Consider the following 25,982-nt stretch of genomic DNA (forward strand, 5'->3'; position numbering starts at 1 on the left):
AGTGGTTTGGACGGGCCCGCAGCTGCAGTGGCACATCAATTGCCTAGAGTTGTTAGCAGCGCACCTTGCCTTGAACCATCTCAAAGGTCTCTTACGAGGCAAGCGTGTGCTGGTCCGAATGGACCACACTGGGACTGTTGCGTACATCAACCAACAAGGTGGTCTGCGCTCTCGACGCATCTCGCAACTCGCCCACCACCTCCTCCTTTGCAGTCAGAAGGTTCTGAGGTCACTTTGTTCTATTCACATTCCAAGCCTGCTCAGTCGTACAGCTGACGAGCTGTCTTGAGCAATGCTCCCGGGAGAATGGCGACTCCATCCCCTGATGATCCAGCTGATTTGGAGGCGGTTCACAGCAGCTCAGGTAGACCTGTTTGCTGCTCCAGAGACCTCTCACTGCCAGTTGTTCTACTCCATGCCCGAGGGAACTCTCGGCATGGATGTACTGGCACACAGCAGGCCGCGTGACCTATGCAAGTATGCGTTTCCCCCAGTGAGCCTTCTCGCACAGACACTGTGCAAAGTCCAGGAGGACGAGGAGCAAGTCTTGCTAGAAGCGCCATATTGGCCCACGCGGACCTGGTTCCCCGAACTAGTGCTCCTTGCGACAGCCACTCCTTGGCCAATTCCTCTGACGAGGGATCTACTGAATCAGAGATGGGGCACCATTTGGCACCCACGTCCAGACCTTTGGAAACTCTATGTCTGGTCCCTGGATGGGACGCGGAGGTTCTAGGTGACCTACCCCAAGAGGAATCGAACACCATCACTTCAGCAAGAGCACCGTCTACGAGACAGGCTTACGCCTTGAAGTGGAACCTGTTCGTCGAGTGGTGTTCTTCTCGCCGAGAAGACCCCTGAAGGTGCCCGATTGCGGTCGTGCTGTCCTTTCTGCAGCAAGGGCTGGAGCGAAGGCTGTCTCCCTCCACCCTCAAAGTCCAGGTTGCTGCTTTTGCTGCATACCATGACCCCATGAATGGGGAGTCTTTGGGTAAGCATGACCTCATCGTCAGGTTCCTTAGGGGGGCCAGGAGGTTAAATCCATCCCGGCCCCCCTGTATACCCTCTTGGGACCTGTCTCTAGTGCTTAAATCTCTACAGCAGGGCCCAATTCGAGCCTTTGCATTCAGTTGAGCTAAAGTTTCTTTCGTTGAAAACTCTGCTCCTGCTTGCACTGGCCTCCATCAAGAGGGTAGGGGACCTGCATGCATTTTCTGTCGACGATTTGTGCCTAGAGTTCGGGCCGGCTGACTCCCAGGTAATCCTGAGGCCCCGGCCTGGCTACGTGCCCAAGGTTCCCACTACACCCTTCAAAGACCAAGTAGTGAACCTGCAAGCGCTGCACCTGGAGGAGGCAGATCCAGCCCTGGCTTTGCTTTGTTCCGTCCGAGCATTAAGCTACATAGACCGGACACAAAGCTTCAAGACCTCAGACCAGCTCTTTGTCTGTTACGGAGGCCGGCAGAAGGGGAGTGCCGTCTCTAAGCAGAGGATGGCCCACTGGATTGTGGATGCCATAACCCTGGCTTATCAGGCTCAGGATGTGCCCTGCCCGTTCAGGTTGCGAGCTCATTCAACTAGAAGTGTTGCATCCTCCTAGTCGCTGACTCGTGGCGCCTCGCTGACAGATATTTGTAGAGCTGCTGGCTGGGCGACCCCTAACATGTTCGCTAGGTTCCATAGCCTTCGTGTAGAGCTGGTATCCTCCTGTGTTCTCACCTCAAACGCGTAGTGGCACTGAGAGGCCCCGGTTAGTGTCGGCTTGCTTAAACCGCTCCAGAGTGTCTGTACTGTAGACCCTGTTGAGATCCTCCATCACCCTAAGCAGCTGGACACGGCGGAACGTCCGGCGCCAGACCTTCATGATGAATCCGTTAGAACCATGGAAGGGTGGGTTCCATATTGAGACCTAAGCGGTACTCATATGTGTATAGTCCACGGTATAGCCTTAGAGCCCGTGTTTCTCCGACAGACTTCTGCATTCCCAAGAGGGTTTTTAATTACCTCAAATTTCTCCGTATACTCCTAAACGGATGCTTTATGCGTATTTGCCTCCGAGACCTCATTCGGGAAGGATGGGGCTTCCGCAGCGTACATTTTCCCAGTGTTATCCAATCTCACCCAGTGAGGTAATGCTTTGACAACGGTGAGTGGAGCTACTTGTTCTGAGCCCCGGCCTACACCTAATAGGGGCGCAGGCGACTCGCACAGGGCACTGGAAGGGGCAACACCCATGGCGCTTTGATAGGGATCCCATATTCGTCAGTCACCGACGTGGTGTCGAGAGTGACCGACTGAAAGGGAACGTCTCGGTTACGTATGGTAACCCTCGTTCCCTGAAGGAGGGAACGGAGACGCCACGTCCCGTCGCCATGGTTGCTGTACCGCCGCTGAGCTGACGGGTCCCCGGCTCGGCTCCTCAGCAAAAAACTGAAATGCATTGCACCTGCTGCCCTCTTATACTCACGCAGTGATCAGCGGCAGCTGGATGCAATAATTGCATGGCAATGTGCATTGGCTCGTTTAGTTTACACTCGAAGTAGATTGGTCTACCGAAGCGACATCCCATATTCGTCGGTCACCGGCGTGGCATCTCCGACGTGGCCGTTCCCTCCTTCAGGGAACAAGGGTTACCATACGTAACCAAGACGTTTCCATGTCCTAAAAACCGTTGACTGTCACAAGGAACTAGTCCAGCATTTCTCCAGTGCTGGCTTTGCTGCACAGGCTTCCTGTTGATTTTAGAGTCCAATATAAAGTTTTGATAATGGTTTTTAAAGGTTTGCATGACTCTGTGGCATACAGTTGCACCAAGTTTTTGGGACATTAAAGGTCCCGTATTTCGCGCTTTTTTGAAGCTTTGATTGTGTTTACAGTGTGCAGTATAACGTGTTCATGTTTCATGTGTAAAAAACAGTATTTTTCACACAATACACATATCTGTATATCTGTTTTCACTGTCACAAAAACGGGCTGATGACTTCCTTGTTCTATAAAGTCCCTCCTTCAGAAATACATAACAAGTTCTGATTGTGCCAGCGGTTCCTGTGTTGTGATTCGACACCAGCTTAGAGCAGGCTGACCTCCTGGTAACTCGATTGGGCTAGAACGCACGTGCTGGAGATGTACTTATAATCACAGGAGTGTTTTTACTAAAGAGATGCCCATGAACATTGCATGTGTTTTTTTGCCCAGCCCTAACATCTAGTTAACAAAGCTAAATAGCGTTGCCCTTTGTGTAGTAAGTTACAGAAACTGTTAAACGCACCAACTTAAATAATAAAATACACTTACCAGTTGTGGTCCATAAACAACGCCTTCTCCAGACAAAGAGAGAACTGCTCCATCTTTCAAGAATAATCTTTTTGCGAATCCGGCATTAAACTGATTGAGATTGACGAAGTTGTCCTCAAAGCAAGCTGTTCTCAGCAAAATGTGCTGCACATAGTTTTACATGTGGATTATAATTTTCGGGAACCGAGTACAGCATCCCTTGGAAGGCCAAACAAAGGTGATTAGACTCCGAGATGAAAATGACAGCGTTTCAACGACATATCGAACACAAACGCAGCTCTTCCTTCTTCTCCGTCGGAGAGCAACAAGACCACGCCCCATCTTTGTGAATTCATGTGGGCGGAGGTTAGTCAAAAAACTGTTTTAGTGACGTCATTACTGCAGGAACTAGAGGGATGTAGTCCAAACGGGTCATTTTTTGTAGACAAATTTTGTGAAATAAAATATCTCGCTTGGCATTGAACTTTGAGCTTTAGAATTTTACAGAATTTTATCATACATAATATTATTTATGCTCTGACAACAACATTACACACTAACTGAAGTTTAAAAACATGGGATCACGAAGAAGGGGACCTTTAATCAGTGATGGACATTGTGTGTATTGGGTTTGTTTGAGTAATTTGTAGACATGTAAAGCACTTTGGTCAGCTGGTGTTGTTTTAAAGGTGCTATATAAATAAATGTTGTTTGATCGATTGTTAATTGATATTATGTTGTCAACAAGGGGGAAGCCAAAGTCCTGCATGCAGGTGGGTACACCCAAGTGAACAGCAGGCCATATGGTGACAAGCACAGCGAAGTTTTGGGTCCAATAACCAAGACTATTTCGACATGGTCCAGTACATGCTGAGCAGTGTAGCCAGTTATGCAGCCACTGATTGACAGCTGTAGTGATTATATTAAAGGGAGTGCTCTTTGCTTGCTTTATGTTTTCAATCTATTTACAATTTGAAAACAAGTTTTAATAAATGTCTTTTGTCTACCACATGTAGGAGATTTAATGCAGGTGTGGTTCATGTCCCAGCTTTTATGTCAAATGGGATTAAATTAGTTTTGCTATCAGATAAAATGTTGGGTGTTCTGCTAATTAATGCGGGTATGGGAAGATCATTTGACCAGCCAGGAAAGGTGAATGAAAATACCTCTCTGTGATGGTACCACAAGGCATCGTTTACTTACAGATCTCAGGTTTCTGGAGTGGATGTAGATTTAAAAAAGAGAGTGGAAGTAGGAGGGTGCTGAGCCTGTGGCTTGTTGAATACCAGTCATGCTGCTACATTCTGAATCATTTGTCAAGGTTTGATTGCGCATGATGGAAGTTCAGTCAGAAAAGCATTGCAGTAGTCCAGCCTAGAAATAGCTAGGGCCTGGACAAAAAGTTGTGCAGAATGCACTGTTTGGAATGGCCTGATCATCCTGATGTTGTGCAATGCAAACCTGCATGATCAAATTGCAATATGGTCCTTGAAGGTCAGCTGGTCACCAAAGAATAATTGTTGATGAACCTTGCTGGATGCTGAAATCATGGTGTAGAGTTGGATTGTCAGGGTAGCTCAGTCTTGCCAGGTTGAGCTGCAGGTGACGTTCCTTTATCCATGCCGAGATGTTTGCTAGGAAGCCTGATATCAATGCAGTTACTTTTGGATTGTCTGATGAATGTGATGAATGTGTCATTGACATAGCAATGGTAGAAACCATGTGCTTGTATAATGGATCCCAGTTTTGTGTATATTAGGAAGAAGAGGGGTCCAAGAACTGATCCCTGAGGAACCCCAGTGACCAGTTGATGTTCTTTGGATACTTCTCCTCCCCATGAAACCCTGAAAGACCTACCTGTGAGATGATATTCAAATCAGTGGAGTACAATTCTACTGATTATAGACAGGAAAATCTGATGATTCACAGTGGCAGAAGTGGCAGATAGATCCAGCAGAATGAGGACTGATGATTTGGAATCAGCTTTTGCTATCTGCAGGGCTATACTGACCCACAGTAAAGCAGTCTCGGTTCAATGGCCACTTCTGAAGCCTATTTGGTTGACATTCAGTTGATCATTCTGTGAAATATATTATGTAACTGTGTCTATAAAGATGTGGACCAAATGATCCATCTCATCAGAATAACAAAAGAACAGAATTCATCAGGAACATATTATAGATTGCAAGATTTTCAGCAGGTGGTCCTAACAGCATCTGTTGTCTTAAGGTATAAAATTCATCCAGACAGGACTTTTAGATAAATTATGATTCATACAAGGGTTAAGACTGTTTGAAGGTAGACATGCTAATATCGCAATTGAAGAACTACTACACTTCCATATTCAATACATTTTTCTCCCCATAATAATAATAATAATAATAATGAATACATCAAGCCTACTTTTTTTTTTTAAGAATTAATAATTAATATTTTTATTTTATTTTTAGAGAAATCTAGTACATTGATGAGCCACCCAAATGACTGCTCAGCAAAAATACAATAAAGATGATGATACATGGGGCAACTTTTTAGGTTAGAAGGGGTAGTGTGCACTGGCCTGTCTAGACAGATATTGCCTAGATCAGTGGTTTTCAAAACGGTCCTGCGAGCATCCCCAGTAAAGTCAAGTCAAGTCGAATCACCTTTATTTATATAGTGCTTTTAACAATTTTCTATATTTAATTCAGAATACAACATAGATGACATATAAAATGTTTAAACTGAGAAAATGTATTATTTTAAGGGGAAAATAAGTTGATTTTAAATTTCATGGCATTAACACATCTCAAAAAAGTTGGGACAAGGCCATGTGTACCACTGTGTAGCATCTCCTCTTCTTTTTATAACAGTCTGCAAACGTCTGGGGAGCTAGGAGACAAGTTGCTCAAGTTTAGGAATAGGAAAATGGAAAATGCAAGGTCTTCCCTGAAAGAGACGACGTCTGGATGGGAGCATATGTTGTTCTAGAACTTGGATATACCTTTCAGTAGGGCTGTGCACAAAATCGAATGCGATTTTCATGCCCATCTCGTCAGTTAAGGAGCTTCTGTGATTAAAAGTATGTCTCCAGCACGTGCATTCAGATCAGGGTTGCCAGGTTTTCAAAACAAATCCTGCCCAGTTGCTTCTCAACACCAGTCCAAAACTAGCCCAATCGCTTTTCCAGGAGGTTGCTACTTGTCCCAATTTTTTGGGAATGTGTAGCTCTCATGAAATCCAACATGATCCAATATTTGGCATGACATTTCAAAATGTCTCACTTTAAACATGTGATATGTTATCTATTCTATTGTGAATAAAATATGTTTATGAGATTTGTAAATTAATCCATTCCTTTTTTACTCACAATTTGTACCGTGTCACAACTTTTTTGGAATCAGGTTTGTAGTATCTGTGCAATCAAGTTGACGATGTTGCTGGAAATTAAGTGTCCTCAAAATAAGTTAGCCAGAGGTGACAGGGGCAAGGAATCAAAACTCCATCAGTGACAGAATGGAGAAAAAAACCTTGGGAGAAACCAGGCTCAGTCAGGGGGCAAGTTCTTATCTGGTCAGAAAAAACAGCAGTTCAGTTCCAGGCTGCAGCAAAGTCAGATTGTGCAGAAGAATCATCTGTTTCCAGTGGCTGTCTAGGAGAAAAGGACTTGACTATGACTCTGTCTCTGGGGCTCTTCTAGTTGTCCTGGTCTCTGCTAACATTCAGGGACATGGAGGACTATAGTGCAACAAGTGCTCACTCAAATACTGAGGTGCTAAACCATTTAGGGCTTTATAAGTAATAAGCAAGATTTTAAAATCTATATAATTTTTGATAGGGAGCCAGTAAAGTGTTGACAGAACCGGCAGTATGGTCATAATTCCTGGTTCTAGTAAGAACTCTAGCTGCTGCATTTTGGACTAGCTGGAGTTTGTTTATTAAGCATGCAGAATAACCACCAAAAGAAGCTTTAAAATAATATAAACTTAAGGTCATGAATGCATTAATTTACATCTCTGCATTTGACATTGAGAGCATAGGTCATCATTTAGATATATTTTTGAGATGGATAAATGCAGTTTTACAAATGTTAGGAATGTGGCTTTCAAGGGAAAGATTGCTATCAAATAGCACACATAGGTTCCTAACTGATGACGAAGAATTGACAGAGCAGCCATCAAGTCTTGGACAGTTTTCTAGGTTATTACATGCAGAGTTTTTAGGTCCTATAATTTACCCCCTTTTTTTCAGAATTTAACTATAAGAAATTACTCCTCTTCCAGGTTTTTAAAAGAATTATGCATTCTGTTAATTTTTTTAAATTTATATGTTTTTCTGGGCCGTGAATAAATACAGAGCTTAGTATCATCAGCATAACAGTGAAAGCTTACAACGTGCTTCCTGATGATATCTTCCAAGTGTAACATGTAAAGTGTGAAAAGTAATGGCCCTAGTACTGAGCCTTGAGGTACTCCCTTTCGCACTTGTGATCGATATGATACCTCTTCATTCACTGCAACAAATTGATGGTGGTTAGATAAGTATGATTTGAACCATGCTTTTGCATTTCCATTAATGTCAGCTAAGTTTTTTAGTCTATTCAAGAAAATGTTGTGGTCAATAGTGTCAAAAGCAGAACTAAGATCCAAGTAAGATGTGAAAATGTATGCTGAATAGGTGAAACAGAGGCTTGCCTCTGGCGATTACGTTTTGGTTGAACCAGCAAATAGAGCAAAGCCTGAGGTGTGGAAAAGTTTTGACCATGTTTATAACGAGAATAATGAGCCAGTGAGTGCAAGAACGTGCGGAAGCCATCTACAGTGGAGTTAATATTTTCCTCCACAGAAAGATGTAGGCATAGGCTAATCTTGGGGAGTAAAGGTTTTTCAAATTATAACTAAATATTAATTGAGTCTTAAATGCATAATGTAGACAGAGTATATAGGCTAATGTTGGCATTATTGTTTTATTAAATTTCAGCTGCTAGGCAAGGCAAATCTGGCGGAGCTTTTATGGTAATTTCATTATTGCCAAATACCCATCTTAATTTAGAATTTATCTTAATTTAATTTGTTAAAAGACTCATTTTTATTGGTGCGTTGGCCTATTTATAGGATAAATGAGCCTATGGCTAGGCTTATTTAAAGTGCTGAGATGTTACGATGTTAAAGAGGACTTATTTTATTTCTTTGGTCCAATTTCCAAGTTGCCTATTACATAGGGGCTTTTAAAAAGGTGTCAATCAAAATGTACTTGTCAGGCTCAGGTCGAAATCTGTCGGGCTCGGGTCCTGTCGGGCCTAATTAACTAATTAACTTTTAAGTGAAAGTGAAAGTGAAAGTGAAGTGACATTCAGCCAAGTATGGTCACCCATACTCAGAATTTGTGCTCTGCATTTAACCCATCCGAAATGCACACACACAGAGCAGTGAACACACACACACACACACACACTGTGAGCACACACCCGGAGCAGTGGGCAGCCATTTATGCTGCGGCGCCCGGGGAGCAGTTGGGGGTTCGATGCCTTGCTCAAGGGCACCTACTCGTGGTATTGAAGGTGGAGAGAGAACTGTACATGCACTCCCCCCACCCACAATTCCGTCCGGCCCGAGACTAGAACCCACAACCCTCTAACCATTAGGTCCAACCCTCTAACCATTAGGCCACGACTTTTAAGGCCTAATTACAGCTCTAATCATTATTATCTAATGTTACAGTAGTAATTTAGCAGACAAATAATTATATTTCATAAGGGTGATGTTGGCGCAGTGGATAAGTTGCATTCCATTGATGTGAGAGACCCAGGTTTGAATCCACTGTGAGACACCAATGTGTCCCTGAGCAAGACACTTTACCCCAGTTGCTCCAGAGGCGTGTGACCTCTGACATATATAGCAATTGTAAGTCGCTTTGGATAAAAGCATCAGCTAAATGAAAAAATGTAAATGTCATAATAGGTTTAGGGGGAGCTAAGATAGACAACAACACAACCCTTACGAAATTAATGAAGATTTTTACTATAAATATAAAGACATTGGTTACTATTGTTAAACCATGTTAACCACAAATTAAGCATGGTGTTTGCTTCACTAACCATAGTGTAACCATGGAATTTTTTGTAAAAATAAATAAAAAAAATTAAATAATTGTAAAAAAAAAAAAAAAAAAAACATGCTTACTGTACTTTTGCTATAGCCTAATAAAAGTGTTAATTTCTTAAAGGGAAAAACATGATTCATGTTCAGTATTAGGATTTTTCTATAAAGATATTGAAGTGATGTATTAATTTTGAAGATAGCAATTTAGAAAGTATAGTTTTGGTAAACCTTGAGTATTAAAGTCATGAGAGATATGGCAAAATTAGGAGACTGAAAAGAAGAGAGAACTTTTAATTATTTATCATGTACTCAACCTAAGGATTAAAACTAGAGGTGGACTGAGTAGATTGTGACGATACCAATAGCTAAGTTGGACCACACTGGCCGATACCGATTAATTAACTGATAGTTTTTAAAATGGATACTGAACAAAAACTAAAATAGTGCTTTATTGAAAAAAAAACTTTAGTGAACCATACTAGGAGTAGTAATAATAATAAAATTAATAATAATATTAATAGTAAATGTTGAAATGACCACACTCTAATAGGGCCCTATGAAATCTGTTTTTATTTTTTCCAAATTCCATTATTTTTTTTTCTGTATTCTGTTATTTTTTTTTTATCTCCACTCCTTTTTAATTGTTAAATTAAATTTTTATTTTATTTTTATTTTATAATTTTATTAAATAAAATAAATGAATAAAGTCTAATTAATTCTAATTATTTGCACATAAACATAATTTTTTTTTTTTTTTTGGTTTTGGTTCATTGCCTTTTTAAATGTTTTATTTTTTCTCACCATATTTTTTTAATTGTTACCAAATTCTGTGTTTTAGCATGTGTAATTATTTGAATGCATAAAACAAACTTAATTTATTTAATTTTTTTCTTAAAGAAGCCTTATGATTTTTTTCAGTTCTGGAGATGTTGTTAATGTGTTTCTGTCCTCATTTAGTGATCGTCACGCATGCTGCAGTATGTGTAATGTTAACTCAACTTAATTTTCACACTTTAATTGTATTTATACTTCCCAACAGGATGTGTGACTATGAGAAGTTATTACCTCAAAATGTATGTCAGTATGCAGTTTTCGTGCCAGCGATTATCCCTCTGCGTGCCACAGTTGGGACGTGTGCCATGGGTTGTAGATACCCTGGTTTAGCACAGGCTAAAGTGATTTTGAAATTGTAGAATCTAGTAACAGTTCCTTACCATAAATTTTGGCGGGGCAGATTCTGGCTCGTATCGCTAATAATTGAAACATTTTGTAAGCTTTATATTCTAATCTCTGAACACATGGGGACAAAATTATAGCAGAGATGTCCTTGCGTTATCCTGTGGGTGGCACGCTAATGTTGATTGATAGGCTCAAAGTCATGTTACACACATAAAATGATGTATAATTATCAGTCTTGGGGAAAGTTACTTTTAAAAGTAATGCATTGCAATATTGTATCACTCCCTAAAAAGTAACTTATTACGTTTTTTTTTATGAACAGTAATGCATTATATTACTTTTGCTTTACATTCACATTACTTTTTAAATATGAGCAGGGCTTGATTGTTTTTAATATAAGAAGTTCTATTCAGAGCAAATGTAAAAGCCCTTTCACACTAAAAAGTGTAGTGAATAAACCTCAGGCTGAGGGAAAAGTAAATTCGCGTCCCTACATTAGGTTGCAGGACAAGAAAAGCTCCTCAGCAAAATGTCGATTTCAGTCAATAAATGGTAAAACAAAGTAATTGACATTGCTTTTTTGAAAAAGTAACTCAGATACTTTCTTGTAAATTAAAAAAGTTATGTGCTACTATACTAGTTACTTGAAAAATTTGGCTCTGCCCCTCAAAGAACCAACTGGCTTCCTGGTATTGAAAGCAGTTTTTTGGGGGGAGTAGAGTGCCAGTACTATTTTTGGCAGTCATTCAGCAGGTTTACGTATTGTGTAGTGGATAAAATATACCACGTTGGAGTTGTATTTAGGCTACTTAATAATAGTTGAATATCAAAACTCCTCCTAAAATCTCTTATGGAAAATAGCAGCTACTGTATAAAGTACAGTGCTTTTTACAGCTTTTTACAGCCAAACATGTAAACATCTGCACTCAATTCTATTTCATCTAATTTAATTAATTTTGTAAAAACGGTTGGGTTTATAGTATGTTTACAATAGTATATATACCCCTTTTGCAAAACAACACCATGTAGAAGATTTGATGGTGAATTTATAAAACCCGACAACAACATTATTCAGCAAAGTTAAATGGAAAAGGTGCCTCTAAAGCCTGATTTGGTATTCTGACACTAATTGGTTGTTTTCGAACCCTTGTCAAAGAGTATGAAGCAAACAATTGCCTAAATAAATTAAAGTCTAAACACCCCAAACACAATTATTTGTGACTGCAGCAAGGTAAAACACAGTATATGAATATATTTATGTTAATGTTTTTTACCTTCACACCATAGTCCAGCACACCACCAGCATTAGCATTGTATGTGCTGATTAATCGTCCTGGGATTCCATGTATTGATTGTACATGTGGTCTTACGAACATTGGGTCTCATTCACTAATTTTTGTGTACAATTTTCTTATTTATACGCACATTTGAACTTCTCACAAGAACTTTCCGCCTAATTCACAACACGTGCGTATGCACATGAGCTTGTTCTTAAACTCGTTCTTCTGTTAGTGAATTTGGAGCCTTCTAAATGAGCGCCCTTGTGCACGAGGTCAGTAATTAGCATAATTCACACCCAAACCAGCTCCATATAAGGGCTTTCCACAACGAGGCACTTGTACAGAGAAAGACAATTATGGCACCGAAACAAAAGACAAAGAAAAATAACTCTAACGATAATGAACGTGAGGTTTTGCTGTCGGAGGTGGAAGCCAGGAAGAATTATTTGTTATTTAAAAGTGTATCCACTGGCATAACGGGCACAGGTAAAAAGGAAGCATGGGTTATAACACAGGCTTGGAGATAAGGTGGTGAGAGTGGTTGGTGATGTGGCTTAGTGTGGTTCCAGTGAGTTGCATAAATCAATGAGGACTTCTCTGGGCAACCTAAAGCGACTGAACAGCCATTCGTCACTCTCCGCGAACATATCTGTGCGCTCTCTAAAGACGCGCTCTCTCCTTAGCACGCGCCGCGATGTCTTCAAGCAGTACCAAGTGTGCCATGCCTCTAAAAACAAGATGAGACACATTAATCACCGTTTATATAAGGATAGATCAGCTGATTATTGTTTGGACCTCTAATATTATATATATATATATATATATATATATATATATATATATAATTGGAACTGTAATTATAATTTATCAATAAAATCTAATTATATAAGGTTCTTAACACATGCTTATAAGGCCCCAGTTTGTACATGATTATTGCGTACGTGTGGTATAAGTTGTTCTTGAATCTTTTCGTACATTTAGAATAAATTTTAGTACGAAAGTTTTTGATGAATCATGATTCGTGGAAACGTCCGTATGCACATTTCACGCAAAAATCTGTGCCTACGCATATTTAGTGAGTGAGACCCATTGTTTTTACACTCTCCATGGTATGTCCTGCTAATGCTGAACTAACCAGTTAAAGGAAGTGACCTAAACAATGATTATTATTATTCATCAGTCTAATGACTTCATGCTTGCAGAAAATGCTGTATAGAAAAGGCTTTGTGGCAGTTTTATCCCTCATAGTCAGCCAGGCATAAACATCAAGTAGAAAAGTTAATGTGCATTTCCAATTCCCATGACTGCATGCTGGAACACACGCATGCAGGGTGAGGGGTTGTGCTAAAAAAATCCCCCTCACATATCAACCCTAACCTATCCCTTAACTTCCCCCATGTGTCTCCTAGCACTATATCTGGCCAGAAACCAGGGGGCAGTTACTAAGGCAGACAGTAGGAGAGCGTTGCAAGAGTCAGACACTGTTCGCCATGGTTTTTGGTCTGCTGCAGATCCCGGTCTGAAAGTCCAGGAAATTCCTGCTTGCGGAAAAGCTGACAGTGTCGGAAGGGGGGATTGTAACTGCCTAGAGTCAGTTGGAAAAAGAAAGAAAGAGAGCGAGAGAGAGAAAATAGGCCTCATGCCATTTTTATAGGGCGTCACGGTCTACTTTTATCTGCCTGTCACACCCTGAGTGCATTAGATTGAACTTCAGGTTGAGAGCCATGGTCAGGATGGTAAGTTTTTATTTCATTGTTTCTGACTTATGCTTTGTGTGAGGAAACGCATGTGACTTCCTGGCAGCAGAAAGACATGGCTTTGCCTAATGTGGACTGCTACTTCATTTTGTTTTTTTGTTTTTTAAAGGAATTTTTCTGTCTGCGCTAGACTAGTTAGGGTTGCAGGGTTATTTTACCACTACTGTGGAACTGAAAGGAAAGGAGAGGTAGAGAAAGAGTTATTTACTCTCCTTTCCTTTCAGTTCCATTGTATTGGTTCATTCTGTCAGTGTGTTGTGCTCTCGAAAAAAAGTCTTATATTAACTGGAAGGTAAAAAGTTTGTGTCCCAACAGTAGACAAAGGGTTTTCCCTGTACCTCCCGTTATATCTCCTTCTCTTTTCTCCTGTGCAGCTGCTACCGCTGCTCTATTTCCCAATCCCACTGCCTCCACACATTTGGTTTCAATTACTTTTGCCCTCTGGGAAACATGCTACTATAAATAAGTAACAACGGGGTTTACTGTGGAAAGATTGCAGCGTTACAGACAAAGTTCATGGTGCTTTTTCATGCTCACACTCCTCTTTTGAAAGGATACAGTAAGAAAGGTGTTTGTTACAATTATCTCTGATGGTGCCAGGTTGGAGTGAAAAGGGCAGATAAAGAAGAAAGGAGGGGGTGGGACTTTGGCTAGAGAGTGAAGGAAGCAGCTGGGAAGGTTATGGGACGTTTGGTTACTGTCTGCCCTGTAGTGTCCGACTCAAAAACAGCTTTCCCCACCTCAGTCATGATCACAGGCCACTGAGAGTTTGAAATGGGCTGAGATCAGCCTCTGAAAGCTTTTTCAAATTCCCATGAGCTCTGCGGTATAAAAACAAGCAAAATGTGGAAGCCCAATTGCAGATTGCTATAGACTTTATGGTAACACTTTATAATAACTTTCATTAATATATATTTAACAAACATTATATAATGTTAATATATATATATATATATAAATATATATATATAAATGTATATATGTATATATATATATTTTTTTTTTTTTACTATACTTTACTTAATACATATACAGAAATCTAGAAATATGAGATAATGTGCTTGTTACAGCTAATGTAATTAACTAACTAAACATTAGGGCTGTGTATCAGCAAGAATCTTGCGATACGATACATATCACGATACAGTGGATGAGAAAAAATATATTGTGATACATTGAGATACTGTAAGCAAGGCGATATATTGGGATATTTCTTATTTAAGGAATAGGATATATTTTTAGGAAAGCTTTCAAGAACAGACCACCATATGAAAACATTAGCTAAAAATAAACAAAAAAAATTGTTTAACCAGAACACTGTTAAAAAAAAAATCAGAATATGCTGTTCAGTTATTTTTTGATGCTGGGATGCTGGTTTGAGCTGATTTATGCTGGTCCTTTGCTGGTTTATGCTGGTCTTTAGCTGGTCATGTGCTGGTCCTAAACTAGTCCTAAACTGGTCTGGCAAGCCTAAGACCAGCACATGACCAGCTAAGGATCAAAATAAATCAGCCAATAAATAAACCAGTAAAGGTCTGTTTTGCTCAATTTTGCCAACCAAAATATAAAGACAAATCAGAACTGTTCATCTACGAGCAACCCAGAGCAGCATTTAATTTCTTAATCCACATTTTGAACTATTTGGTGAACTATTTGGCGCGTTGAACCACTGGCTATATGCATTGGCTTTGAAGTGCCGCTGCACAGACCGATTGGTGTATCAAAGTATTATTATTTAGAGCAGGGGTCGGCAACCTTTTCGGCATGACGTTCCATTTTTAATTTTTCTGGTTAACCACTGTGCCCCCCCTGTTTGTGTGTGACAAGGCCAATGCATTAAAACAGTTCAGTTTAATCACTGTTAATGCGCTGCTTTAATTGATGTGCACGCACACACACACACACACACACACACACACACACACACACCACTCACACACAGAGATCAGAGATCGCGCAGTGCAAAAAGTAATATTCAGAAGCTCATAAACTTGTCAGTGCTGCCACACAACTTTTATTAATCGATACTCAATCGCTACATTATATTTCTCAACAACATGGGGGCAAAATTGCTTCATTGTTTGTAGAGAGAGATAGGGTCCAGGTAAATCAGGGTATCTTCCGTCCATTCCAATTTCCGTTTTCAATTAAAATAAATAAAGACGACAGAGGATTCAAGTGAGAGAACATGAATTCAATAACGAGGAATGGAAAAATGTCTAGTTTATTCATTATTCCATTTAGTTTAACAAACGGAAAATGAGTTTTTGGCTCGATTTCTCATTTTGTCGTTTGGGGTTTACAAATCAGTATGGCTTCAATATTTCATTCGCACTTGTGGGCGGAGCTGAAATGCTGCTTTCATCTGATTGGTCGAATCGCTCCACCTTCAGTACGGCCTTTTCATTCTTTCAGGCAGAATAAGAGTCACTATGAGTGCGGAACTGTAATGTCTGAAACTACCCTTACTGTTAATTAGAATAATATTTGAATCAGATGTTGCTGGACACATAATTCATCCTCCTGTGACTTGCAAGTGACCTCTTTAAATTATTTCTAGGTTACAGTATTGTGTGAATATTGTCCCATTGATAATACAGTGCAAATAGTTCTGTCTCCTTGGATAAAAGTGAAGTGGGAAAAAAATCAATAATAGACTGAACAGTTCCATGATAATATGTCTGTAACATTTATTACTCTCGTCTTTTAAGTCTGAAGGCACTAGGTATGTGTGTGTGACATTAATAATTAATTGTGGAAATATAGTTAATTTTATGAAATAAATTAGTAATATTAGTTTTATTACATACAAATTTGAATTAACTTTCTCTTCTTAGTCTTCTTGGGCTTGAGAAAGCCCTTGTGCATTGTTCAAATTCACTACCCTTTTGTTATGATGAATACATCCAATCAATTAAACTGCTGTAAAAATCAGATTCATAATTTTTTTTCTTTTTTTTTTTTTTTTTGCACAAATCTGTTAATCAACTTCAGTCCTGATCAAAACTAACAAATGTTTTTTTTTTTTTAAATTTTCAAGATTTTAACTCTTTAATTGCCAAGTTCATAAATTATGTCACTGATTTGGGGGGAAAAAAACACACAAAATGACTTATTTTAAATATAAAAGTAATTGTGGCTGGATTTTTTTAAATTATTATTTTTTTTTTATAACAGAGGTGGGCATGTCAAAGATTAGTAGCAACATTGGCTTTGATGCATTTTTAGTTTTTGTGCAGCATTAGAGTTTAAATTTTTCTCCCTAATTTGTTGTTGGTGGCTGTTTTTGCCCCATTGACTTCCATTATAATGACATTTATTGATTGCAAAGCCATGACACCATATAATCATGCATTCTTGATTGTTTGTGGTTTTCGCACAACAATATGCAACACATACGCACCGCAGACGGAGTATGAAAGTGAAAGTGACGTGACATTCAGCCAAGTATGGTGACCCATACTCAGAATTCGTGCTCTGCATTTAACCCATCCGAAGTGCACACACACAAAGCAGTGAACACACACACACTGTGAACACACACCCGGAGCAGTGGGCAGCCATTTATGCTGCGGCGCCCAGGGAGCAGTTGGGGGTTCGATGCCTTGCTCAAGGGCACCAAAGTCATGGTATTGAAGTTGGAGAGAGAACTGTACATGCACTCCCCCCACCCACAATTCCTGCTGGCCCAAGACTTGAACTCACAACCCCTTCGATTGTGAGTCCAACTCTCTAAACATTAGGCCACAACTCCCCCTAGTCCCCTAGTATGTGTGAAACAGGCCTAAGGTTGTTTGCACCTTGTGCAATGTGGAATTAGTTTCAAGCACTTTGTGATGCATTTTGGAAACAGGAGATGAGCCCCTTTTCTAATGCACCACCTAGCTTGATAAACCCCTTCTCAAAGACTTACTGATTGTCAATTTTATTTGGGTAACACCCATATTCTGAATGGGCCATTTTAATCTAGATTAATCTAGATTAATTTCAAGATCACAGTGAGATTAATCTAGATTAAAAAATGTATCTATGCCCACCACTAGTTAAGATTATTATTATTTATTATGAGAGTAATTGACACCAACTAAAACTATTAATGTTTCACCAAATTCAGCTCAGATCTTCAGACTCGTCTGACTCGTTGCTGTAACTGGTCAGATTTACCTTCCCAAAAAATCCTAGTGACTTTTGTTATCTGAGCAATGAAGGCCTTAACACTTAATGTCCACTAGAGGGGGTGACAGAATTTCTGTTAACAATAGTTTAAATGACAAATAAATACATGAATTCCATGTGTACTGACATTAATATGCCATATCTGTGTACAAGAATAAAACTTCATACTCCAAGCTCTACAACTACTTAAAACTTCCCATTCAGGCTTTTTCAACCTACCTCCAAATTTATTTTAAGATATAGTTTATTCACACTGGTTTATGCATTTAATGTTTGTCCATCTGGAACTTTTATTTTTCTAGAGCTGTATATTTTAAGATGTACTAGGTGTTGATAAATCACATGCACTGAATGTAAAGAGCTAATGTCAGGACTCTCAGTCCTGCTCCTGGATGGCCAGTGTCCTGCAAAGTTTAGCTATCCCGAATAAACACACCTAAGCTAACCAAAGTCTTCAGGATCAGTAGCAATGTCCAAGCAAGTGTGTTGGAGCTGAACTCTGCAGAACATGGTTCTCCAGGTTCAGGACTGGGTTTTAAATCTATAAATGAATTTGTAGAGTTGGGTGTCTGCTGCAGAGGTGTATGTCAGTAAGTACAATGGAAAATGTCTTGACCTAGGGGGTGTAGGGGCTTGAGTTTATGTTTGGGCCCTACTTACTCTACAAACATCATGATGGAGTAGCCCAAATGACACAAAAATTTAAATATGCTTTGAGGTTCCTAGAACAAGTAATATGCAACATGCTTATAGTATAGCGGTGGGCTAATATTACGTTGTCATTATAATACAATATAATTAAGGATGTGCTCACTCAGTTGAGAGAAGATCAAAACCAAGAGAAAAAGAAAACTGTAAAAAAAAAAAAAAAAAAAAAAAAAATTATATATATATATATATATATATATATATATATATATATATATATATATATATATATATATATATATATATTTCCATAGCTATCTGTCCTCTTATGTCAGATTCTTAAATTTAATCAACGAATTAAATCAGGATGCAAAGACACGGTGTATGGCTATTATGCCCAAATAAAAGAAAGTCTGTATCAATAAAATCAAATTTTGAATTGACACAGGCTGACACTTAGACGTGGCATGTGGATTTACACAGCAAATTATGATTGCATAAATTATGTTAAGAGATTTCTTATTAATGTAAAAAAAAATATGTTGAAATATGAAATGATTGAAAAAAAGGAAACTTCTTTTTAACTATGAAACTAATACCGCCATTAGGTGGCACTAAGTCTCTATCTTTAATGAGAGAGTTGAATCCTTTATTCAAACGAGCATTTCAAAAATCCTAATCTTAGCCTACTTGAATCATTTACTCGTCTGATTCTGATTCTGTCAAAAATGCAGATATTTTGAGGATCAAAAAGCGTGTTGCTCGGAGACTGAGCAAAAACAATGTATCATATCTATAAAAGTTACTCAGTAACTTGTAAAATGTTGTATATAAATGTCACAGCTAAATAAATAGGCCGAAATGTTTTTTTTTTCTTTCTTTTTTCTTTTTCATTGTGATGTATGCCTATTCCTATTGTGATTGCAGTGGAGAGAGCACCGACGCTCAAATAATTTAGTGAACAAATTTATATAAATGATAATTCTCTGTAAAGCAATGAGACGTGAACTTATGAGAATTTATCAAGATTTTTCTAAATGTGCGCTCTTTTGGACTAAGCCTAATTGAAGAGGTTTAAAGTGGCCGATCGCAGTGGAGTTGATGTGGATCAGCACGCATTTTATTCTTTGAGAAATAAAGATAAATATCAGGTTGCGCCGTTTGATTATAGAAACTCTCGGTCTGAGGATATTAAGGCCCGGCCGGGTATTTTATTCTGTGCTCCCCTCCGTCTTTCAAACTATAGCCTTTCAATCTACTCCGGGATCGCACTCAAATCACTAATTTGGGCTGATTATAGCCCTCGCTCGTACATGGCCAGACAGTGGAAATACGGCTAATAATTCCTGGATATCTGGCATAAATTAGCCTAAAAAACATTATTGCTGGATTATTTTGACTATAATAAATAAACAGATAAACATAGTAACCTATACTGTTGATCACAGATTACTTTGGGCCAAATTTACAAAGGACATTTGTTTAGAAACCATTTAAAAATGTATACATTCACTGAACTTCAAGTAACACCTTTGTAAAAAGAGAGATACTGAGAAATTGTTTGTGTATAGGTGTGAAAAAAGAGGGTAATGTTTGAAACATAGCCTATTAAGAATAATAAAATGATCTATGGAAAGGAGTGCCATGTCTTTTTGGTACATGATAAAGCCAGTGTGACTGAGCCAGTGTGGAACAGCACTTCACAGAACAGTGGCCTGACATTTCTGTTCTTTTTGATGAGGCAGTGAACTACAAAGGCACACCTTTAAAAAATGCTTAGATGTGTCTAATAAACACAACAAAAAGATTTGCCAAACAATTGTTTTCATATTTTATTGACAGGGTCCACACAAGTCCTTAAAATGTCTTGAAATGTTTTAAATAAATGTTTCGATTTTAAGGTTTAAAATTTACGTGAACATGTAGGTCACGTAAATTGATAAGTGCAGTGCATCGCGCAGCATTGCCAGGCAGATTTTGTAATATAACAAAACAGGCGGTGTGCCAAAGGACCAGAAGTCTCAGCTTCTGTATGGTTTGTGTCAAGCTATTCTTTAATCTGGCAGTTTGATGAATAGAAAGAGATAAAATGTAGTAGAAATAAACACATTAAGAATCTGTAAAAGCGTAGGACTCTTATTATATTTTAGGACTATTATTACACACTAAAAAATATTGGGTTAAAAAAAAACCAACAAGTAACCCAACTATGGGTTGGTATAGCACCTTCCCATCTATGGGTTATTTCAACCCAACCCATTGGGTTAAAATCCTGTTGGGTTAAAAGTTACCCAACAGTTGAGTTAATTATTTATATTAATTAACATCAGCATTTTTATTAAAAATGACTTAATACAACCATATTTTGAAACTACTTTGTTGTAACTTACAGATTTTATTTTAATATGCAAGTAACACTTTTACAAATATATTTTAAAATATTTTATTTAAATGTACAAGAACATGTAAAAATACAACTGACATTTTCAAGATGTACAAATGTGTCAATTCATATTCATATCAAAACACAAATGTGCTAATACAGTTCATAGCTGTGGCCTAATGGTTAGAGAGTTCGACCTGTAACTCAAGTCACCGGTTCGAGTCTCTGTGCTGGCAGGAGTTGTAGGTGGAGGGACTGAATGAACAGTGCTCTCTCCCACCCTCAATACCCATGGCTGAAGTGCCCTTGAGCAAGGCACTGAACCCCCAGTTGCTCTCCGGGCGCTGGATCTATAGCTGCCCACTGCTCCAGTTGTGTGTTCACTTCTCACTGCTGTGTTTGTGCACTTGGATGGGTTAAATGCAGAGCACCAATTCTGAATATGGGTTACCACACTTGGCAAATATTACGACTTTCAAATAAAATGAACATAACATATAATAAAACTAAAAATAAATCATAAAATCAAGTAATAATAATACAAAAATATACTGCTGGACCTACTGATGATCAATAAAATAAAAAGTTTTTTTTTACAGATTACTAAATACAAAATTTTTAAGGAGGAGACAGTGTGCAGAAGAAACTATTAAATACTGTGTGTTACAAAAACTCTCTAATATGAGCAGAGGGCTTTAGGTAGTAGGTCATGTACAAAGAAAAGTTTGAAACACAGATCGACTGCTTGTAGTATCATCTCCTGTTCCATCTCCTCCTCGTTTAAAATAATAACAACTTGGGAAGAGTTTTCCTTGTCACCAAGCACCAGAACATGTGGATTATGGCTTGTCTCATGATTCAAGTACAGCACTAATTAGTGCAAACCTTAAAATAATTTTTAAAAGTTGAGTTGAGTTAACATGCATTGTGATGCTATTTCAATGATACACTCACTTTACAAATTAGTGAATTTAAATGAGTTAAAATCTATATCGAATTTAAATTGGTTAAAGTGAAAATTCACCCATACATTAAAATTCTGTCATTGATTTTTTTATTATTTTTTTTTTTTAATATCTTCTTTGAACTATTTGTATTGAACGTGTGTCTTATACAAAATAAATAAAGGTGACTTGATTACACAGGGAACTGTAATTTTAAGTGTTGCTTTTACTTACAGGTTGAATGTCAATGAAGCTTCATTTCCGTGTATGATGTGCACACCATTTTTCCATTTGTGTATGATGCAGATGGCAGGAAGGGTTTTAAAGACAATTTCTGCACGAAGGCCTTTAAATGTCAAAATTACAGAAGAAGCACAAGTAAAGAAGAAGAAGAAGAAAAAAAAAAAAAGCTTACAGTTTAAATTTTTAGTCTTTGTGGGGATCTACTATCATTTGCACTATAGAAACAGACTGTGAGTACATTTTACAACCCTTTACACTTTAACTGATTTGGACTTGTAGGAAGGAACAAAAGTACAGTGTAAATGAAAGGAAGCTTTGTTGGATGGAATGCGGCAATACAATTATTTCACCTCATTTGTCTTTTTTTCATAATTTTTGGAAGTAATAGGTCTAAGTAAAATTTAAAACTTATGTATCATTAATTTAAATAGGTCACTTACCTTGAAAGGTTTCAGTTAACAGGCAGAAATTATATTGTAAAACAATAAATTTAAAAAACATGTCAATCAATCTTGCTTCATAAAATTAACTGCTGTAATTATTATAGGGTATTCTAGTAGATGCATTACAATATTCAATATGAATAAACCATTAAAACGCTATTATTGTATAATTAATTAGTGCTGGTGCGATAAGACGAATATGGCTTCTGTTTTACGCTCCCCTCTTAAAGGTTTGTTGTAGGAGTAATGTTAACGTTATGTAAATTTGAGGCACTGGTATAAATTTCCGCTGAAAGAGCGGATAGCCTCACGACTGTGCGCTTTTCTTTCGTCTGGGTTTTGAACTTTTATAACAGAAAATTGCAGGTTCATTCAAACGATTCTCCCGGAGTGTGTTGTCTGTTGCATGACTGATGTGTGAGCTCAGCTCGGGAGTCGCTCGAGCAGCTTCTTTCACTGGTCCGATCCGATAAATGGTCCGTGCGGCTTTTCTAGCTTAATTCCAATGATTTAGTCAAACTTTCACATTTCACCAGACATTTTTATCAGCTTTAAGTAATACTTGTCTAAAAAGTTTTGCAGCTAATCTTTTAATGTATTAATGCTGGCGAACAAACAGGAATAGGATTCCTCTCTGGGGGAAACAAACGCACTAAAGGGAATAAAAATGTTAACGTATAAAAAAAAGAATAATTAACGTATCAAACATATTAATTAATGTTATAACAGTTATATACATCATACGATTATATTAACAGTTACTTACCCTTCATAATCATGCAGGCTGCCAATGATGTCTGTGCTGAGTCACTGACTGGATTGTTAAAATTTGAACCGGAGTAAGGCGGGAACAGTGTTAATTTCGTTGACGAAGACTATGACGAAAAATATTCGTCAACTAATCTTTTTCACGGACGAAAACAAAATAAAAACAAAATAAAAAGTCAGATATGATGACGAAAAACGTGACGAAATATAACTGACACTTTAGTCAACGAATAAAAATGAGACGAAAATATATGGGAGGGACGAATGGAGAAGAGATCCAATCAGAGCGAATCTTTGAGGGTAGGTTTATCTATGCAGAAGCAGCCGAGCCATTTTAAAATGCCGTGGCAAATGCAAGCGCAACAGCTAAACAAAGCAGCAGCAGTCACACAGAAAAGAGAACAAAGATGAGTTTGCAGTTTCGAGGACGTTTTCATAACAGTTAAGTTGTTTACACAGGGAACTACACTGCGACCTTTTGAAATGCCATTGCGACCCAAATTTTTATGGGGTCGTAAATGTATCACTGATTATTTTTGTACCTACTTATGTGTAATGCTATGTTTTAATATGAGCATTTATTAAAACAGAAATGTGTATTTTAAGAATACGTTTTATAACGTGCTCCGAGCATTCAACACATCAAGTTGGCTTCAGCCCCGCGATGCGGGAAAGTTGAACTGAGCAGCTGGTTACTCGCGCAACACTGAACCGAGCTCTCCTTCAGGACCTTTGCGTCCTCCTGCACCTGAACGAACAAATACAAATTGCATTTTAAATAAACATAAGAAAAAGAGCGAAAAGTGAAAGAGCTCAATTCAGCAACGCGGTGTTCTGGTGTTCAGGGAGCAAGCAGAGACGCGTCTCAAAGTCTTCTTGCTTTTGTACCGACAACAAATACATACTAAATATGTCGAAATACCCGTCTTGGAAAGTGTGTTCGAAAAAGTCTGTAGTTATGTCTTCAGTGAAAGTAAAGAGTTGGAAAGAAATTGGATATGTATCTTTATAATGGATGCATTTGTCTCTTAAAGTGACCGCGCCTAATTTACTAGCTCTGCTGTCAGTGTCTTTAATGTATGAAAATGAAAGTAAATCACTCACTGCTCTTGATTGAATTACTTTGTAGTTTTAACAAGAATTTATCCAAAGTCAATCCAAAAATCAGATAGAATAGATTATATTGTTTTACTAGTGACTAAAAAAAAAAAAAAAAAAAAAAAAAAATTATTAGGGACCTGAGCATTGTTTTGCTTAAGTGTTTCTTTCTTTAATTGCTAATGCAACCTTTTCACACCACAGACTGAACCAAATTAAGCATTGCATCCGACATTACATTATCCTACAGCAAATAAACTGTGATATTGTAAGAAACGTTGAAGGTGTCTGAATACATTTTGTTTTGATTGTGTATTTTATTTTACAGTGAAGACTATGCAGTGCTATTTTAAATGAACAAAAACAAACTTAAAAAAATTTAAACTTTGTGTAAATAGCACAAATAAAGAAATAGAATGAACATGCAATACAAATATAATATAGGTGGTTGTCTTTCAATAATACTGTACTTCATCTTGAAAATGTCATATGCATTGCATATCATTCAGGACGAATGCATATCTTTTTCAGAGAGCATGTATATTTTTCATTGAGAGCAGGTCTTATGTTTATTTTATAAATACCATTCCATAACAGACTGATGGAAACATTTAGTCAAGTCAACTAAGTTGACTTTGTTCTACTAAAAAAAAAAAACTAGACTAAGACTAAAAGACTTAAGACTAGACTAAGACTAAAACTCTTATGATATTTAGTCGACTACAACTAGACTAAGACTAAAACATTTCAGATGACTAAAATGTGACTAAAACTAAATGGTGTGTTATTCAAAAGACTAAGACTAAGACTAAATCCGAATTTGCTGTCAAAATTAACACTGGGCGGGAAACATATTTAATCCAACAGTTAGGCTATAAATAAGAACAACCCAATGACGAAAAAAAAAAAAAGGGTTAAAAAAAAAAACAACCCAACGTTTTTTACTGTGTATTATTATTATTATTATTATTATTATTATTATTATTATTTCAGGATTCTTAAATAATTATAATCTAGCAGTATTTATTTGAAACAGATTTTGTGAAAAAAAAAAATGCATAAAAAAACAACAACACCCTCTACACCTGTAAACTGAAGCAAAATTGTCCACTGCTCCAGTGATTTACTACAGATATACATATTATTTTACATTAACATGTCATAAATATATCACATAAATTGTTGTTTTGTTTGAAATGTCTTGAGTTTATCTGACGTAGTACTACAATGACCATCTAATGAAGAACCAATCGAAGCAATATAATTAATGATCTAGGTATAAGTGTTTAAGTGAGAAAGATATAAAGTTAAACACATTAATGTTATCTTGCTAATTGGTTATGCAACATAAATATATTGGTTTTTAGTGTTTCCTATAATTAAAAAATATGTTTAAATATTTGCCAAACTTTTGAATATTGTTTCATACCCTTTCCGCAGTTTAAAGACTAGAATAATGGCTGCTGAAAGTTTTGCCACTTACTTTGCCATTTACAGAAATTACATTTTAAATATTTATAATGATATATTTTAAATGATAATGATTTTCATTTTATTTTATTTTAAACTGTATTTTTGGCAGAATAAATCCAACCTTGGCAGCATTTAGCAAAAGAGACTTGCAAAAACATTAAAACCTCTTAACAATCCAAATATTGTAAACAGTAGTGTAAATCTACAAAATATTTGTTTAGATTATCTGTATAATTG

General features: G+C 37.6%; 1 protein-coding gene across 5 annotated transcripts in view; it reads left to right on the forward strand.

Annotated features, from left to right (window-relative positions):
* Window positions 1-25,982, forward strand: part of sgcd (sarcoglycan, delta (dystrophin-associated glycoprotein)) — a 471,077-nt gene that overhangs the window by 227,954 nt on the left and 217,141 nt on the right. The window contains exon 1 of one of the 5 annotated variants that reach the window (XM_026195717.1): window positions 13,220-13,548. The exons of 3 other annotated variants lie outside the window; for them this stretch is intronic. Coding sequence is in view for 1 of the 2 variants with exons in the window: in XM_026195715.1 (XP_026051500.1) it covers window positions 13,537-13,548 (12 nt within the window). In the remaining variant the exon portion in view is untranslated. Of the gene's footprint in view, window positions 1-13,219; window positions 13,549-25,982 lie in introns of those variants that run through there. One more of the 5 variants, XM_026195715.1, reaches the window with a different exon arrangement.

Source organism: Carassius auratus, chromosome 21 (assembly GCF_003368295.1).
Source record: "Carassius auratus strain Wakin chromosome 21, ASM336829v1, whole genome shotgun sequence".
Taxonomy (NCBI): Eukaryota; Metazoa; Chordata; class Actinopteri; order Cypriniformes; family Cyprinidae; genus Carassius; species Carassius auratus.